This window comes from Lynx canadensis, chromosome D1 (assembly GCF_007474595.2).
Source record: "Lynx canadensis isolate LIC74 chromosome D1, mLynCan4.pri.v2, whole genome shotgun sequence".
Taxonomy (NCBI): Eukaryota; Metazoa; Chordata; class Mammalia; order Carnivora; family Felidae; genus Lynx; species Lynx canadensis.
The window spans coordinates 54,528,039-54,544,472 of NC_044312.2; the positions used below are offsets into that span (position 1 = coordinate 54,528,039).

The following is a 16,434-nucleotide window of genomic DNA, read 5'->3' on the forward strand; positions in this document are numbered from 1 at the left end:
TTGTGACTGTGCTTATAATGTGCATAAAGTGTATAAGAATGCACTTGAATGGATTCAGCAGTTCTTTTAGGCCATTAATGTACAGTCTTATTTAGCTGCTTAGCAGTGGAGAAATTATTTACTTGGCAGTGTAATTATATTTGTCTCTAAAGAATTGTTAACTTGTATGGGAATTTAAATTTTTTTAATTTGGAAGTATTCTTTTATCATTATATAATTAGAGTAGATTGGATAACCATTTTCATTAGAATCATATGGATTTGAAATTGGTTTTTATAATTTGATTAGCATAGAACTTTTATATTATTTTCTTAAAATGCCAGTTTTACTTTGTCGAAGTCTTATTAGTCAAAGGTTGATTTCATTGCTTTTAAAATGGCCACCTTGCTGGGTGGTCAGATTTCATATATACACACACAAAGTTGGTAACCAAGAAGCTGTTTCAGTTTGCTGAGTTGAAAATGTGTTCAATTAGTTCAGTAGCTTTCAGCTTCTGCACTAGAGTTCTCTAAATTTAGGTTTAGGATTCAGGGGACCCCTCTTACTTTATATGCCTTTATCTTGGCTTTAGTTCCAAGCGTCTTTAGTTACTTATTCTTTAGAGTGATTATTATATTTTTTTAAGTTTTTTTCTTTTTTTTTAAGTTTATTTATTTTGAGAGAGAGGGAGCATGAATGCAGGAGGGGCAGAGAGAATCCCAAGCAGGCTTTGCACTGGAAGCAAGAGCCCGATGTGGGGCTCCAACTCACAAATGTGAGATCGTGACCTGAATGGAAATTAAGAGTTGGAGACTTGACCGACTGAGCCACCTAGGCGCCCCTGAATTAATTATGATATTTGACTAAAGTCAGAGTAAATGGAGTAGTTAGAAATTATTTCTCACTTTAAGATATGTGAGCTTAGGGCTTTGCAGGTGTGTGTATATATGTGGAGGTGGGTGTGTATACTGAAATGGGTTGGGATTTAAACAGCTCTTGTTTGGCTAGATAGATTCTTTCAAATGTGTATGATGTGTATACCTGTGTAACCACCACCAGTCAAGATGTAGAGCATTTCCATTATCCCCAAAAGTTTCTCTGTGCCATTTCGCAAAGTTTTTTGTCTTTTCCAAACCTCTGTGTAACAGAGCTAATAATAATTCTACCTAGGTAAGGACTGGTAACAAGCAAGGTGTGTAAGAGCCCTGTGCTTAGTGTTTGACACATAGTGAATGCCATGTCATTGTTGGTCTTCCTTCTTTCTTGGCTTCTTATCTCTATAAGGAATACAAGCAGGTCTTTAAAAAGAATCCGGTTTTCTACAGTAGAAAAAGAAAAGAAAATATTCCTACGAAGAACATAGAACTATATTGTTCACTCAGTGTCATGGAGTGTCAGGGTAGGTGAGGGGAAAAGGCTTAGAACCAAAGACAGGCAAATGTTTGATAACAGGGTAAAAGCGAAGTAAATTCTGGCACAACTACTCAACGGTATATTCTGTAGCCAGTAATGATCTTTATGAAGAATTATACACCATGACAAAATACAGTTAATGTTATGTACCAAAAAAGCATACAAAATTATTTCTGCTTTGAGACTACAGCTATATAAAAAGCATACATATAAGAAATGACTCGAAATGAATTTTCAAAAACAAGGGTAGTATGATTTGGGTGATTTAAAAATTTCTGTATCTATAAATTTAGACCTGCTACTGTCTTAACTGGATCTTCACCAGGTACATGTGACTATTGATTACTTGAAACGTTAGTTCAAATTGAGATGTGCTATAAATGCTAAATACACGCTGATTTCCTAGAGTTGGTATGAAAAAAGAATGTAAACTATTAATTTTTTAAAATACTGACTTTTTAGTGAAATTATAATAAATACACTAGGTTAAATAAACTATACTATTAAAATTAATTTTACCTCTTTTTACTTATAAAAATGTGGCTACTAGAAAACACAAAATTATGTATATGGTTTATGTTACACTTCTATTGGGAAATTGTTAGTTTAGGTTTTCTGTAAAGCCATTAGATTATGTCTGTAATGAGGAAGGACTGAAAATAAGGGACTACAGCAGAGATTTATAAGAGAGTTGAGAGATGGGGCCGTTCAGATGAGAGGAGAGAGATGGAAGGTAAAATTGTGGCTCTTAGTACTCGTTTTGAACACAGATGGAGAGAGAGGGAGGAATCTAGGAAAGCCTGTTGATTTCTAGGTTGGGTATGTCAGTAAGGTGATAGGCTGTTCAAAGGATAGTGAACATGGGGCAAAATAAAAGCCCCATGGAAGGAGCTTGGAAGGAAGCTCAAGGAAGAAGGGTCGAGGCAGCCTAGGTAGTCTAGTGGCTCTGGGAACAAGGAAGGACGAGAACCCTGGAAGCTGGCTTGCTTGCACATTTTGGTGAGACCTGGATGGCTCCTGCCCTTTGCTTGCAAGCACTGATCTGATCTGGATGTAGGGCCTTTGGGACAGGAATTGGATTGAATGGGGAGGAGCTCAAACCTTTGGTTTCCTCTTTCTTTATAGTAGGCAGGGCTTATTAGCTTAAAAGAATAAGATTGAGAGGAAGTCCTAATGCGGTAGATTTCCAAAGCAAAACAAACACATAAGCCTCAAACGACATGCCAGTCTTTTTGATCTCTTTGTTCATTTCTCTCCTGATTTGTCTGTGTAGGCCTTGCAAGAAAAGCTTTGGAATGTGGCTGCCCCATTGTATTTGAAGCAGAGTGATTTGGCCTCAGCAGCAGCAAAACAGGTAAATGTATTGGGACCTTCTCAAATGGATCTCTATCTAGGAATTGTCTCATCTAAGTTGGAGTCAGAGGCTTTCACATGGCTCCACACCTCTGTTGTGGCCTCCCCAGTTCCAGCCTGTGACAGAAGTTAGTGATATGAGAAGCAGCATAATTAGGGGACACAGCACTGGCTTGCTTGCTTCCTTCTTCCCTCCCTCCCTTCCTCCCTTCTTTCCTCCCTTCCTCCATTTGTTCCATCCCTCTGTCCTAGGGCAGGGGGAAGAGAAAGGGAGACACAAAATCCCTAGCAGGCTCCGCAGTGTCAGCACAGAGCCTGACTCAGGACTCAGTCTCACGAACTGTGAGATCGTGACCTGAGCCAAGATCAAACCGGATGCTTAACTGACTGAGCCAGCCAGGTACCCTAAGATGCTTTATTGTTCTAAAAATATATTATTATCAGTTTGTATTTTAGATAGACTAGAATCCAATAAATACTGTCATAAATCGTTTATCTGAAAGTATAGCTGAACTCATTTTGAGGTTGTTTATATTTTTAGCCTGTACCATCTCTTGAATGTTAAAAGGTCCCCTTATGTTGTCCTCAGTTCATTAAGTAGCTTTTAATTATATTTGCCTTGAATTTATTTCTGTGTAGCTTTGAGCTGTTTCCCTTCATTCTTAGGTATTGGGATTTAGTGAACTCTTCTCTGGGTCATGTCTTCCAGTTTGGGAGTCAGTATATGACCGAGTCATTATGACCCAGTAGCAAGCTAAAGATGGTGACTGTGATTGTTAAAGTACAGTTCACTAAGTAATTTCAGGTCTATTTTAATTAATTATCACAGTAATCCCATTAGGTAAGAATAAATATTAAGTCCATTTTATAGATTGAACAGTTAAGGATCAGCAGGTTAAATTCATAGAGCTATAGGGAGTAGAATTAGGGAATTGAGCCCATAGCTCCTGATACCCACAGTGTTTTGTTTCCCTTGTTCTACTTGATCTTTCATCTGACCTAGATTCCTCCTCAGATCTGCTCTGTGGCTTATTGTAGGGGAATAGAGCCTAATGACTAGTACTCCAGAATGGCAAGGATGGGACCAGGGAGCAGTAATCTGAGAGGAAGAGGAGAAAGGAATCCTCATTACTAGGTTCCAGATACTGTACTAAGTGCTTTCCATGCTCCATTTTATCCTTTAAATTTTATGACTTTGGGGCTGTTTCTTCCCTGTTTACAGATAATGAAACTGAGGCACTATGTAATTAACTTGTCTTACTGCCAGTTGTGGGAGAGTCTGGAGTCCTTTCTCTGACCCCAAAGCCCTCAAAGGAAGACAAGCACAGATTCGGGAGAGAAGTATCATTGGATGGGAGTAGCTGATTTGGATAGAAGAGAGCAAGAGCTTAATGCACTGGGCTTGAGCTGAGGTCATAGACATTGTTTTCTGCACTTGTTCTCTCTCCAGACTCCCTTCAACAGACCAGGCCCATAGAACAGTCTGTCTGGATGACTAATACGTGGTTAATGGTTCCTGATGCTAAATCCTTGAGGACTTTTCCTGGGGTTGGGTGTCCATACACAGTGTTTATTCATTTGTACCCACAGTTTAAGGGTAACAAACAGTGCTTTACAGTTTTATCAGTGATTAAACTTTTAATATCTTCACGTCATCAACTAAGATGATTTTGTTACCAGATGAAAGTCTTTTTTTTTTTTTTTAATTTTATTTATTTTTGAGAGAGAGAGAGCAAGCGAGCATGGGGGTTGGGGGCGGGCAGAGAGAGAGAGGAAGACAGAGAGTCTAAAGCAGGCTTTAGGCTCTGAGTTGTCAGCACAGAGCCTGACAGAGAGCTCCAACTCAGGAGCCTTGAGATCATGACTTGAGCCAAAGTCAGATGCTTAACCGACTGAGCCACGCAGCCACCCCAAAAGTCTTTTTTTTTTTTTTCAAGTATTATCTTTATTTGAGAGAGAAATAGCAAACAGGAGAGGGACACAGGGAGACAGAATCCCAGGCAGGCTCCACACTGCCAGCACAGAGCCCCCTCTGTGGGGCTCGAACTCACAAACCATGAGATCATGACCTGAGCTGAAGTCAAGAATCGGATGCTTAATCGATTGAGCCACCCAGGTGCCCCCCCGAAAATCTTTTTTTTTAACTAACAAAACAACTTACTCTCTTTTTGTAAGATATACTAGAGTAATTTCTCACAACACATATTAATTTTTATCAAATTATCCTAATTTCTCTCACCATAGGCACTTAAATATCTCAGTTCAGTATTAAAACTCAGTTCAGGGGTGCCTGGGTAGCTCAGTTGGTTAAGCATCTGACTTTTAATCTCAGGTCGAGTCTCAGTCTCAGGGTCGTGAGTTTGAGCCCTGCATTGGTCTCCATGTTAGGCATGGAGCCTACTTAAAAACAAACTCAGTTCAGAATTGCACCTAGAATTCTGTGTTGCTCTCAAGACCATTATGATACTTTTACTGATTGTTAATTACCTTTCCTTATAGATCATGGAAGAGACCTACAAAATGGAGTTCATGTACAGTGGTGTGGAGAACAAACAGGTGGTGATTATCCATCACATGAGGCTGCAGGCCAAAGCCTTGCAACTTATAGTAACAGCACGGACTACTCGAGGGTAAGATGTGTGGCTGGCTAAAAGCGAGGCACAGTCCTTTCAAAGACGCTTCCAAATGCATTCAGAGATCTCACCAAAGTTAATGAGAAGTGAAAAGATACTTAGGAAAGATTAGCTAAGAGGTATACAAACTCTTCATTTTCTCAGATATTCCAAGTTCTATCTTTGGAACAAATTAAGTCTCTGGAAAACCCCTCCAGTGGCTCTCTGTTGCCTACAGCACAACATAAGACTTCATTAGACAACAATGACATTCTTTTTGGTCCTTGCTAGATTTCTTTAAGAATTTAGTGCCAGGAACCATTTTTTCTCTTCTGAAGGGACTAGTAAGCTCTCCGAGGCAGTAAAGACAAATTAAGAGAATGTGCAGTGTAGTGAGACTACCTTGTTCAAACCCAGACCTCTCCACTTCCTAGTTGTTTGATTATGAATGGGTTTTTTAAGCCTCTCTGTGCCTTGTTTCCCTGTCTGTAAAAAGAGAATGATGACAGCATCTGTCTCATGGGGTTTTTATGAAGAATAAATGGGATAATACATGTAGAAGCACTTAACATGGTACTTGGTACATAGTAAGAGCTCACTATCGGACTTTCTAATAGAATTGCCATATTTCATTGGTTCTAAAATGCACATTTAAAATTTTAACTTCTCTGAAATTTTGATTTTATACTTTTTTAATTTTGATTTTGCCATATTTTGATTGAAAGTGTTTTTATTGTCCGTTTCTTATTTCATAAAATAAAGGTGCATCTTAAGAATGATGCATTGTAGATTTGATACAATGCAGTAACTTGTTCCCAGGTGGAGGACACATGTGATGCTTAGTCAAGTGATTGTGTCAGTCTAAATGTGGCATAGAGAAGGAAATAGTGTTTTTAAGCACTGAAAAATACCGAGGCAGAAAGAACATTCTGAATGTTATTTGATTTCTTCACTTATTTTGATCTAGTGACCTGATAAAATCTGGTAGTGATTTAATCTTAGAGATAGCCATACATCCATTTAACAAATGTTTAATCCCTACTATTTGCCAGTCACAGCTGAGCAAAGACAGGTGCTTGTGTTGGCATCTACACTTTTTTATTTAAAGAAAATAGATATGTTCTTCAGTTTATGTATAATTACTAAAAAAAAATTTTTTTTAATTTAAATATTGCAGATTAAGTGAAGGTTCCCTGGTAATCTACCCCTTCTAAAACAACTGTCAACAGACTCTTCCCAAGCCAGATAAACACATCTACATTATAAATGTGTGCGTATTAATATAAATGGAATAATGATATACTTTGTGTTCTGCCTCCTTTAAATTTTATCCAACAGTATTTCTTTTTTTTTTTTAACATATAATTTATTGTCGAGTTAGCTAACATAGGTTGCATACAGTGTGCTCTTGTTTCGGGGGTAGATTTCTATGATTCATTGCTTACATATAACACCCAGTGCTCACCCCAACAAGTGCCCATCACTCATTTCCCACTGCCCCCCCACCATCAACCCTCAGCTTGTTCTCTGCACTTGAGTCCCTTATGGTTTGCCTCGCTGTTTGAAACTGTTTTTGCCCCAACAGTATTTCATTTTTCCATGTCCTTATACAAAGACTCTAATATATTTGGTCTTTACTTGTGCTGTAGTAATTAATTTATATTTTCCATTTGTGTGCATTCCTGCTTTTCTTTCCTTTCTTTTTTTTCTTTTCTCTTTCTTTCTTTCTTTCTTTCTTTCTTTCTTTCTTTCTTTCTTTCTTTCTTTCTTGGCTTTTGCTGGATTGGTTGTTTTCTTTATATCTTTGTTTCATGCAAGGTTTTGAAAGTTCTGATCCTACTTCTCTTGTATGTGCTGCTGAAGCGAGCATGAGTTCTGATCCTACTTCTAACCTTTTCAAGTGAGAGGCAGTACAAGATAGGGGTTAAGAGGACTATGGTTCTTTGTTGCTTAGATTCAGATCTTGATTCCCACCATTTGGAAACTTAGTAACCTTGGACAAGTTACTGAATATTTCTGTGCCTCATTTCGATCCCTGTAAGTTAAACTAGGATAATAATAGTATCTGCCTCGCCCTCATAGGGATATTGCAAGGATTATTGAATTATTATATGTAAAGCTCTTAAAATACTTGCCTGACTCATTCAGACTAAACACTTGATAAATGTTAGCTTATATTAGTTGTAGAAATAGTATTTTTACTTATTTTTACTTACATTTTTAATAAACATATTCAACTTATCAGCACAAAAAATTAAATAGACTTTTGAATCACCTTTATCACAGTCACCTCAGATCAAGATGAAAGTTCTAATGTGTTTTTATTTCATTGTCTCATACTGTTAAATAGTTCAGAATTAAGTTTCAGCTTATTATGTTTTTATAATGTATTTCTTATTTTATCTTTATAAGTACTTTTTCAAAATGAGTTAGCTCTAACTTGCTCACTCATTTGTGTGTGTGTGTGTGTGTGTGTGTGCCACAGTTGCTTTTTAAAATTCCTTGTCCTTTTTTAAAAAAAATTTTCTGTTTATTAATTTTTGAGAGAGCGAGAAAGCGAGCACGAGTGGGGGAGAGGAAGGGAGGGGGTGAGGGAGACACAGAATCCTAAGCATGCTTCAGGCTCGAGCTGTCAGCGTAGAGCACAATGTGGGGCTTGACCTCATGAACCACAAGATCGTGACCTGAGCTGGTCAGACGTTTAACCGACTGAGCCACCCAGGCACCCCTAAAATTCCTTGTTCTAATTCACTGTTTGACAGGAGTGCATTCTCTAGTAATTGTTTTTCTGAATAAGTATGTAAGTGGTACACTCATTGAGACCCTGCATGTCCGAAACTGCCTCTCTTTTGCTCTTATGCATAATTGGAATTCTTTCAGAACTCTGTAAATGTTGCTGAGTTACTGTTTAGTATTTAATGTTACAGTTAGGATATCCGATGTCAGTCTGGTTCTCTTTCCTTTGTTTCCTTATTTTTCTTGGTTCTTTTTTTTTCTCTCTGTTTAGAATTCAGAAATTCTACCAGGATGTGTGTAGATACGTGTTTTCTTTCAATGCTTTTAACTGACCTTCAGTGGGACTTTGAAGTATAAACTCTGCTTTTAGCTCAGGGATCTTTTCCCAGCCATTATTTCTTTAATTACTACTACTTCCATCCACTCCAGTCTGCCATACTGGATGTTGTGTCTTCTGGATCTATTTTCCCTTATATCTTTTTCTCATAATTTCAGTGTCTTAGCTTTTCTACTGTATATTCTGTGTAAATTCCTCAATGTGCTCCTTTTTTTTTAACTTTTTTTTTTTTAATCTTTTTTATTTTTGAGAGAGACAGAAAGACAGAATGCAAGCAGGGGAGTAACAGAGGGAGAGGGAGACACAGAATCCTAAGCAGGCTCCAGGCTCTGGACTGTCAGCACAGAGCCCGACGCGGGGCTCGAACTCACAAACAGTGAGATCATGACCTGAAACGAAGTCGGACGTCCAACTGACTGAGCCACTCAGGCACCCCTCAATATGCTCTTTTAAGTTATGACTTCAGTTTTCATCATTTTTCAATATAGTATTCCTTACTTTTGAGTTGATTTCATTATTACTGTTCATTTACCAGTATGCTTTCTTCAGTGTGCCCTTTTCATAGCCGTTTCTCTTGCTTTATCAGTGCAGTATCCTTTCAGATCTCCTCTTTAATCTCACTGAGGTTATTTATTAGAATTAAAAAAAAGATTTTCTGATCTTTCTTGCCTTGACTTTCTCTCACTGAGGTCTGCTTGGTCTCCTTTACAGCCCTGATCATAGCATCTAATGATTTTCCATTGTCTTTGCATACTTATAAATGGAAGTAGATCAGTGTTTGGTTTCCCAGTGGACTTTACTTTTCCTCTGCTTTCCTTCCTTACCCTGAGAAAAAAGTGGAGGTTCTTAGTGATAAAGGCCTACTTCATATAGCATGTAGGTGAGGCTTCTTGGTCTGTTCTGGGGTTTGGAGGTAGTTCCCAAATCTATTTTATGTTTTACTATTGGGAAGTTCTACAAGATGACTCTATATAGGCAGACCCCACATTGATACTGCTTGGCTGAATTGTTTTCTTTTTACCCCCTCCTGAGGTCTCCTTTCCAGCCCTCTTACTCCTGGAGATCTTTAGTGTGTGAACCTCACTGTCAGATTGCAGTTCCATTTCTGGTAGTTTATCAGAGTTCAGAAAGTTTCAAGTGCTACCTGTTCTTTAGGAAAAGAATTCAAATGCATGTTGTTTGTAGAGTAAGTTTCCATTTGTCATTTCTCATTTATTCATTCAACAGATACTTATTGAATAGTTGCTTGTGCCAGAAAATATATATCAAAATAATTAATATAAAAGTCCCTGCTCTCATGGAGCTTACATTTTAGTTGAAAGACTAAACTAGGTTATTAAGAACCTTGACACCCTTTTCTTGCATGTTTTTATATAAGGAGAGAGTATTTGTCTGTTTTTCCTCACTGGAATTTTACTCCTCTAATGAATACAATATTAATGAAAATAAATACAAGGTTTCATTTGGAAATTACAAGAAATAAAAAGAAAATGAGTGGCTGTGAAGCCAGAGAAGCCAAGAGAGGAAAGAACATAGTCCTGTCTATGGGCAAAGTAGTAACAACACTTATCCCCTTCTGCATGAGAATTTGACCTTTGGTATATTCCCTGGAAACCTGGTATATCAACTGTATTTACTAGGTAACACTGTGATCATAAAAATTGTCACTGAGAAAACTGCATATAGACCAGAAGGGACTATTAGTAAACTGTAATTGCCTGATGCAGACACCATAGCTTTGGGTTCTACTGAGTGCAGTGATTCTTTTAACTGGGCACATCCCTTGTGGGGACCCTGGAGGGTATGCCTATGGATTTGTTTCAAGAGATGTTAGCACCTATGGAGCATGAGGCTTCTAATCCAGGCTGGTCTCCAAACTCAACTGACGTAGATGTCATCTCCTTGTACCTGAGCTGTCTGTCCACGGCAAGATCACAGCTCCCAGACAGCTCTGTGGATGGCTGAATGGAGTGCGTTGAGGACTCCTGCAGGGGAGGAACATGGCGCTGGATTGCCTGCAAGCTGTGCTTCTGCCCTGTATCCTTAGTGAGTCTAATGCCAGGCACGGTCTATGATAGCCCTTGATTTTGAGTGTTCATTGAGCCTGATAGCCACTGAAGTGTTTTAATTGGGTCTTGGCATTCTGGCAGATATTTTCCCCCTAGGTCCATTAGGAATCTGCTCTTCCGTTTAGAGATAATTTTGATAGTGTAATCCTCTGATTTTCTTTCACGTAGGCTCAGGTTTCTGGGAATTTGGTCCTCATTCCTCAGTTCGAAGATTATGTAAGCCAAATATATGTATGTATGTTTGTTTTTCTCTTTTTCTACAGAGTTGACCCCTTATTTGGGATGTGTGAAAAGTTTTTACAGGAAGTGGACTTTTTTCAGAGGTAACTATTTCATTACCATCTAGCTTACTGACTCCTGGTTATGCAGATAACAGCACTTAGAGGGCAACAAGAGCAATCAGAAGCTAGAATCCTTGGTTTAATCCACGCATCCAACCTGTTATCTGTGGCAGTGTGCCCTCGCGCATTTTTTTTAGGGGTATGTAAACTTCTTTAAACTTAGCTAAATGTGCAACAGTGGTACAGTAAAAATATCGGGAATCATTTGGATTCAACATTCAGCTGGGCCACAAAAAGACAAGTATCTAGATGGTAAAACAAACTTTTTTGTTGAAAAATCTCAACAAAAAAGTTCTTTTCACCACTGTTCTTTATAGAGAAATATGGAAATTCAACAGTAGTAATCTACAAAAAATTGTTCCATAATTCTGTAGGTAGCCTTTATTTTGTAGTACAGCCATGTTTTCTCAGAGTTCTGTATGAAATAAATTGGTTAAAACAGATCTAGTAGATGAATGGAAGGCTTAGCAAAGAAGTGGTAGTTGAATTGGTGACCAGACATGTGATGTACTGGCAATATAATACTAGGAGGAAAGAATTTATAGGATTTTATAGTCTAATATTTATTAAGTCAGATATTTCATTCTTCCACCCCTTATCCCTGCCCCCATGAACTTCATCAAACCTGAAGTTTACATGACTATACTTTTGAGTCTTCATCTGGGTGAGATAGCTTCCTGTAGGGCTGAGTTGCAATACCACGCTTCACCAGTGGGTGCTGCTCTCTAGCAGATGATACACTCCAGTTTGGCTCTTTAAGATCCTAGCTTCACATCTCAACTGAGTTCATGCCTTACTTTGGTTTTAGATTTTTTTTCTCCCTCCCTCCCTCTTCCCTCCCTCCCTCTTTCCCTTTTTCTTTCTTTCTTTCATTCTTTCTTTCTGAGAGAGTCTGTGCAAGCAGGGGAGAGGGGAAGAGGGGGAGGGAGGGAGGAAGGGACAGAGAGAGAGAGAGAGAGAGAGAGAGAGAGAGAGAGAGAGAGAGAATGAATGAATCTTAAGCAGGCTTCATGCTCAGTGTGGAGCCCAACGTGGGGCTTGATCCTACAACCCTGGGACCATGACCTGAGCTGAAATCAAGAGTTGGATACTCAACCGACTGAGCCACCCAGGTGCCCTTGGTTTTAGATTTAAGATGGAGAGTCTTTTTGCACATTTGGGTTGAAGAGACTTTTAGGAAGGTGATAGCTCTGGTATGTCATAGTTTCTCATCTCTTGCATAGAGTTGTACATTCTTTCTTAATTCAGCCCCTGAGTCCCTGCACTGCTGTTACCTCAGTGAAATATTTTTCGACTGTCCCCTTCTATAAGGCAGGAGTACTGTGGAATCAGAGCTGGGAATGAGTTTATTTAACATTTTTAAACCTCAATGCAACATCCTTTTCTCTGAATCTCTGTGTTCCTTTCTACAAATATAAGCCCCATTAAGATAGGCATTTTCTTCTCTTTTGCTCACTGTTATGTCCCTGGTGCCTGTGATAGTTGTTGGCACTTGCAGTCTTAAAGACATATTTGTTAACTTAATTAATGAATCTATAATATGAAAATAATGATTGTAACAATGCACAGGATTGCTGGGAGGATTAAATAAGATCATGCCAAACACTTGAAGAGTATATCTGGCACATAGGGGTATTCAATAAACAAGGCTATCAGGATGCTCATATCACCAAGGTGTAATTATCTAGGTGCCTGGCTTTCTCATTCAGGGACCATGAGCTCCTTCAGTTCATCACTTCTCCTACCTTAGGATTTGGCATATGTTTGGGGATCATCCTGTGGTAAATGAATGCTTAGTCACTTGGCTTCTGTTTGTTCCTGCAGGTGTTTTATTGCTGATTTGCCCCACCTACAGGACAGCTTTGTGGACAAACTTCTTGACCTGATGCCCCGACTCATGACATCCAAACCTGTAGAAGTTGTCAAAATTGTACAGACCATGCTGCGGCAGAGTACCTTTCTACACCTCCCCCTTCCAGAGCAGGTCCTGTCAAGTCTGTTCAGACAGTCAGAACTGTTGACATTGGTGATCTTCTTTGACCAGTTGAATAGCTGGGCTAGAGCCTTCCCTCTGATTGACTTTCACATGTTCACCTGTTAATAATGAGACAGAAAGCTGCACGGATCATGTTTTGTCGCCCAGGGATGACCTGGCTTCAGGATCATTATGTTTTTTTCTTGCTTGCAGATCCACAAAGCTTCAGCCACAATCATTGAGCCAGCAGGCGAGTCAGACAACCCTTTGCGGTTTACATCCGGGTTGGTTGTGGCCCTGGATGTTGATGCAACCCTGGAACATGTGCAGGATCCCCAAAGCACCGTGAAGGTCCAGGTCTGTCAGATTTTGGTCCTCCTAGAGCTTCTAGACCATGTGTTGAAGTATTTAACTTCAGCAGCCCTGTAATTTCTACCTGAGGGACAGAAAGTGAGGAGAGAGAAGAGATTCTTAATGGTAAAGAGTCTTGATGTGAATCCCATCTCTTCCGCTGATTGTGGTTTAGAGCAAGTTACTTTAAACTCTGAACTTCAGATTCTACAACTGACAACTAGGAACAATTGACACTGAAAGGAAATGAAGTATATAAAGCCACTGGTACCCAGTAAGGGTTCACTGAATGACAGGGGTCTTTCTAGTCTTACAATGTGAAGTTAAAACTTGGTATTTTCAGGGCTGCAAGCAAACTGTAATAAACAAATCCTTTTCAGGCTGTGGATGGGTCCACTTGGTGAGCAAAATTTATGGGTTGAAAAAATCACTAGGGAGTATTTTTTCCTAAGTTAGACATATTAGAGACACATGCCAGATGCAGTAGAGATACCAGTCAGTTTAAACAGTCTGCAGTTAAGCCCCACAAAAATACTACCCACTTGCCCATCCATCCACCCATCCACCCATCCACCCATCTACGAAGTAATGCTTACTCACATGATGAGCACTAGGGTTGCAGGGGTGAATGTGTTAAATTCTTGCCCTCAGGATGCTCAGTTTCAGTGAAAGACAAATAGATACGCAGTTATAAAACAGAAGTTCAGTCATCATTCAGACATGCACAGAAGAATACTGGGGCCTCTTAATAAATACCTGATTGGTCGCGTACTATAGGCCTAATTTTGGGAACCCATCTGCAGCACTACCTTCTGAAAAAAGACCCAGGCATTTAAATGAGCTGACTTATTCTCAAGAATAAGAGACTGACTGGTTCACTAAAGTAATGGAGTAATGTACTGACTCAGCTTCTGACTATGAAACTAGGAAGTTTCAAAGACAAGAATGGAGGGGAACACAATATGCCACTCTAAATATGCCTCTTTGGCATAAAGAATATTTGGGGATCATTGTTTTTGAGAGGCCACAGAACCTGGAGAATCTCTAAAAACAGAGAAGTTGCCCTTTTGTGAGGGAAATTTACATTTATAAGGGAAATCACCATTTGTAAAGGTGTCTCCTTTGTACCTGGAAGAGAAGGATTACTAAATCTCTAGAAACTCTTTTATCAGTGAAGCAGGCACCAATTTAAGTTTGCACAACAGGGGCACATGTCTGGCTTGGTTGGTAGAGCATGAACCCCAGGTTGGGCATAAAGATTAGTATTTATTTACATATATATATATATATATATATATATATATATATATATTTTTTTTTTTTTTTTTTTTTTTTTTTTTTTTTTTGAGAACTCTTATATGATTCTAATGTGGAGCTAGGGTTGAGAACTACTGTTTCACATTTATCCCTGAAAAAAGTTCAGTGATCAACTAAGCATAAATGAAATTACAGGCAGATTATTTAAGGGTCATCTGCTAGACTTTACTAGAAAATGTCCAGAGCCACCCCACCAAGTGCATGGCCAAACTGTTTGGAAGCCTTCACAGGTGGGGAGCTCACTGTCTATTTGCAGGACAGCTCTGATGGTAGGAACGTGCTGTCCAGACCAGCACTTTTTCTGTTTTGGACAGATGAGAGGAGATTATTGCAAGAGCACCTGGTTTGGGGGGTCCCAAGCAGACCAGGTTCAGTCACTAGCTGTTGGCAAAATCCAAAGGCCGAGAGACAGGTGGTAGTGAAACAAGACAGCAATTTATTTCAGGGACGAAATTCACTGAAATTATTTCACTGGGAAGACAGCAGGCTAATGTCTCCAAAACTGTCCCCATAGTGCTGAGAATACTTCCAGGTTTATAGAAGGAAAATGTGGACAAGGTGGGTGGGTACATGCAGGTGGGCAGTGAAGGTCGTCACTCCTTGTCCTTGGGCCAATCGTGTGGGGTCTTGCTGGCTCAGTGCAGTCATTACTGCTTGAGGGGGTAGTTTTGGTTCCTGTCAGGAGATGCTTTGCCTTCTGGGTCTTTTGTCTAAGTTAAGAGATAGGTTGGAAAGAAGAACTGAATTGATGAGAAAGTTTGGGGTAAAAAATGGAGGTAGTTGAAGTCCTTTTTCATTATGGGACAGGTGGGCTGAGACCTGCCTCTTCAGAGTTGCATAGTTGAAAGACCTGTGTAGTTCCCTACTTTGTCCTTACCAGTGGATTTCCGTGATCCAGGCCATGTGGTTCTAGGATCAGCTGTATTTGTTCGTGTAGTTCGTTTGTACACCGTGCAGTGTGAGGGGCCCTCTGCATAGATAGCTGTGAGGCTCCCCTATGATAGTGAGGACAAGGCTCTGTCCATGTGTGAGATTTGAGAACTAGCCAGTGATTTGAGCTGTTAACAAAGAAAAAAAAAAAAAAAAAAAGACAGCCCAAATTGGAGCCATTTGACCCCCACAACAGGAAACCAAGACTTAATACAGTTTCGACCCATTCCAGGAATGTGTCCTTTCCATTTTGGACGACTCCTGGGAACATTTCTCTACTTGCTCGATACTGAGTAAAGCCAATTAGATCTTCAAACTTATGTGGTTGAATTTTGTTTTTTAACAGAGCAGACCCTTTGTTGACAGAGCTATAGAAAGAGCTTCCTAGCTGCTTATAACCTCGTGGAGAAAATGCAGTCACAAAATTATTCTAAATGGTTGGTGGTTGGTGGTGGGTGCTGGCCTGTGATGCGATTCAGAGCCAGGCAGGGAGCAAGTCACCCAGATGGGGGTGTCTGGGAAGGCTTTTCACACTCAGATTAGTACTTTTGCCTATTCTTGTACTGGATAGAGGCACTTTATTCCTATCACTTCTTCACCATGAATTCAGGAAACATTTATCAAATACTGCTTTGTGCTGGGGCAGAGAGTACAGGGCTCTCAACAGCATTACCTCCCACTCGTGGAACAGTTCTTAATGAAAGCTGGTATCTTCTTTCCCTCCTATTTTGGGGTTCACAACAGACACTGCAGTTTTGTTGAAAATTCATGGCTCTTCTATTTCTTTTTCTCACTTCTCTCACTTCTTAGGTCTTATATCCAGATGGCCAGGCTCAGATGATTCATCCTAAGCCAGCAGACTTCCGGAATCCTGGCCCAGGGCGCCACCGGCTTATCACTCAGGTGTACCTCTCCCACACTGCCTGGACAGGTAAGGGGTCAGTGGGCCAAGGTGGACAGGAGAATATGCTCCTGGGGATGACACTTACCTTGAGGCGTTTGTTTTTTTGCACTTTGAGAA

General features: G+C 39.7%; 1 protein-coding gene across 1 annotated transcript in view; it reads left to right on the top strand.

Annotated features, from left to right (window-relative positions):
• INTS4 (integrator complex subunit 4) overlaps positions 1 to 16,434 on the top strand; it is a 74,416-nt gene that overhangs the window by 53,954 nt on the left and 4,028 nt on the right. Inside the window, exons 10-15 of the mRNA XM_030333703.1 lie at positions 2,666 to 2,746; positions 5,245 to 5,375; positions 10,763 to 10,822; positions 12,665 to 12,824; positions 13,029 to 13,172; positions 16,224 to 16,344. Coding sequence (XP_030189563.1) covers positions 2,666 to 2,746; positions 5,245 to 5,375; positions 10,763 to 10,822; positions 12,665 to 12,824; positions 13,029 to 13,172; positions 16,224 to 16,344 — 697 coding nt within the window. The remainder of the gene's footprint in view (positions 1 to 2,665; positions 2,747 to 5,244; positions 5,376 to 10,762; positions 10,823 to 12,664; positions 12,825 to 13,028; positions 13,173 to 16,223; positions 16,345 to 16,434) is intronic.